This window comes from Gastrolobium bilobum, unplaced genomic scaffold, assembly GCF_033153095.1.
Source record: "Gastrolobium bilobum isolate Gb01-03AN ecotype WA unplaced genomic scaffold, APGP_CSIRO_Gbil_v1 utg12132, whole genome shotgun sequence".
NCBI lineage: Eukaryota > Viridiplantae > Streptophyta > Magnoliopsida > Fabales > Fabaceae > Gastrolobium > Gastrolobium bilobum.
Window position 1 is genome coordinate 779945 of NW_026899550.1, and position 2392 is coordinate 782336.

A 2392-nucleotide genomic window follows, 5' to 3' on the forward strand; every position below is an offset into this window, starting at 1 on the left:
AAATTTAATTGGATTGGATCGATTTTCGATTTAATTGGTGAAAACCGATCTAATCCAAACCGATCCAATGATTCCCCAACCTTACCCTCTACCTATTTGGGCATTTCCCCAATCATAGCCCAAAAATCATATAGCGAAATTCTAAATCAAATACCTATTAATCCATCATGTTGGAGAAAGTGGATTGTGCTTGATCTATGTTATGCTTTTTTGGGTATGATACATGAAATATTTTATTGCTTGAGTTATTATTGTACAACAGCTTCTCTATAGGATGAAAATTTGGGTTACTCCGTATTTCATGCAACCACATTGAAATTTTTTTGTTGGAGATAAAAGATGGTAATTCAACTTTTTGTTGTACGATCCTTCTAGATTGCACAATAAGCATCATACAAATCTTAGGCTTTTCAAAAAATCGAAAACCAATCCAATCCAAATCGAACAAAATTAGATTGTATTGGATCGTATTTGAAAAAAAAATAAAAACCGAATGGATGATTACATGATCAAACCGAAGTGATTGAATTAGATGATTTTTACTTCCAAAATCGATAAAATCAAACCGTGAACACCCATACTTCATGATAATTCAAGGTAGGCTTCCTATAATATCCCTTACTGTAATCTTTAATTAATTGCATGTAATTAGGCAATTAATCTTGTATTAGTGGGTTGAATTAGATAAAATATGTAATTAAAGGAACTAGGGTCACTTTTGAGATAAAAAAGTGTAGTCAATAAGAATTAAGGGGTAAAAATGTATGTAGGCAAAATTACCCAAAATGTAAAAGTAAGGCTAAAAATATTACTAGAAAAATATTATTGTTCATTGGGTGAAGTTTGTGTAAGAGCAAATAGATTATGCGGGCGTTTAGACCATTGCGGTTTGAATGTAAAGGATCATCATTGTTTGCAATTACCTCTTGTAGCGCAGATCTGAGATGATGCTCCACAACCTAGAGTCCTTTGCATCACAGCACGAACTCACGAACTGATCTTCTCAGTTCCACAGTACGAACAACCTCCTTGAAGCTGGACTACTGTAGATCTTCCAGACTATGTCTCAAGGGAAAATGGGAAGTGTGTGGCACACTCTCACTTTCAGGGAGATGACCTTACCTCAGCCTCTGCAACCACCAAGTGAAGACTAGAGAGGCTGATGACTATAAGTGTAGAATATATATGGGTTCTAAAAAACCCTAACCCTAAGCAGAATGAGCTTTAGGTTTCTTGGGCTCTTCTTACACACTAGGCCCTATTGGGCTTTAGTGAAAGAGCAAAATGCAACAATCTCCCACTTGCTCTTGAGTATAAACTTGAGCACAAGCCCAAGTCCATGTATCACACTGTTATCATGCATGGGATAAGTATCTTCCTCTGGTGAAATTTTCCTATAATAATAGTTATCATGCCAGTTTGGGCATGGCTCCCTATGAAGCTTTGTATGACCGTAGGTGCAGGGTGCCTACTTGTTGGTCAGAAATTGGTGAGAGGCAGTTATTTGAGCCTGACATGGTCTAAGAGACTACCGATCAAATTATGATGATTAAGGATCGATTGAAGAAAGCACAGAGCCGCCAAAAGAGTTATTATGATGCAAAGCATCGACCCCTTGAATTTTCTTAAGGGGATCATGTTTTTATCTGTTTGTCTCCGACTACGGGTGTTGGGCGTGCTCTAGGAGGGAGGAAGCTGAGTCCTAGGTTTATTGAGCCCTACCAGATTATAAAGAGGGTCAGACCTGTGGCATACCAGCTTGTCTTACCTCCACATCTGTCAAATCTGCATAGTGTTTTTCACATCAGTCAGCTTCGCAAATACGTACCTGATGCGTCCCACATTGTTCAGCGGGACGATATTGAAGTAAGAAAAGACTTGAAGTTTGTTGTGAGACCGTTGAAGGTTCTAGCTCGTGATGAAAAAGTGTTGAGAAACATGAATATTCCCATGATTAAGGTGCAATGGGAAGGATTGACTCCTGAGGACGCTACTTGAGAGCGGGAGAATGAAATTCTCCAGCAGTATCCTGAGTTTGACGTCAGGTATGTGTTATAGTTTATGTTTGATTTTGTGGGAAAATACTTAAAAGGTGGGGTGAATATAATGACCCTAACAGGTGAATCTTAATTAGAGATTTAAATTAAGGATTTAAATGCCATAATTAGATTCAGAGCGTGATTTCGAGTATTTTGACTGTAATCATGACTAGGTTATGAACAGTGCGTTCTACGGTAATTTACAGTCTTGTGAATTAACCGGTAGAGCTTAAATGAGAAAAATGAGTGTAGAGACATAATTTGACAATTCTGACTCCAAATATGAGTTCAGAACGAAAAATTGTATAGTCTGGCACATTCCGAGAAAATATCGTGAATAATGTTTTCTACCA

The 2392-nt window shown here is 37.6% G+C and overlaps 1 protein-coding gene across 1 annotated transcript; it reads left to right on the forward strand.

Annotated features, from left to right (window-relative positions):
• The first annotated feature begins 1425 nt into the window (after positions 1–1425).
• On the forward strand, positions 1426–1998 carry LOC133291375 (uncharacterized). Its single transcript, XM_061489631.1, has 2 exons — positions 1426–1489; positions 1685–1998. The coding sequence occupies exons 1-2, from the start codon at positions 1426–1428 to the stop codon at positions 1996–1998; spliced, it is 378 nt and encodes a 125-aa protein (XP_061345615.1).
• The last annotated feature ends 394 nt before the right edge of the window (positions 1999–2392 follow it).

Excerpts from the sequence above, each read along its gene's own strand:
- LOC133291375 (XM_061489631.1), top strand. The coding sequence starts at position 1,426 with ATGGCTCCCTATGAAGCTTTGTATGACCGTAGGTGCAGGGTGCCTACT. Across the intron at positions 1,490-1,684 it reads TACTTGTTGGTCAGAAATTG|GAGGGAGGAAGCTGAGTCCT; the intron begins GTGAGAGGCAGT and ends GGCGTGCTCTAG.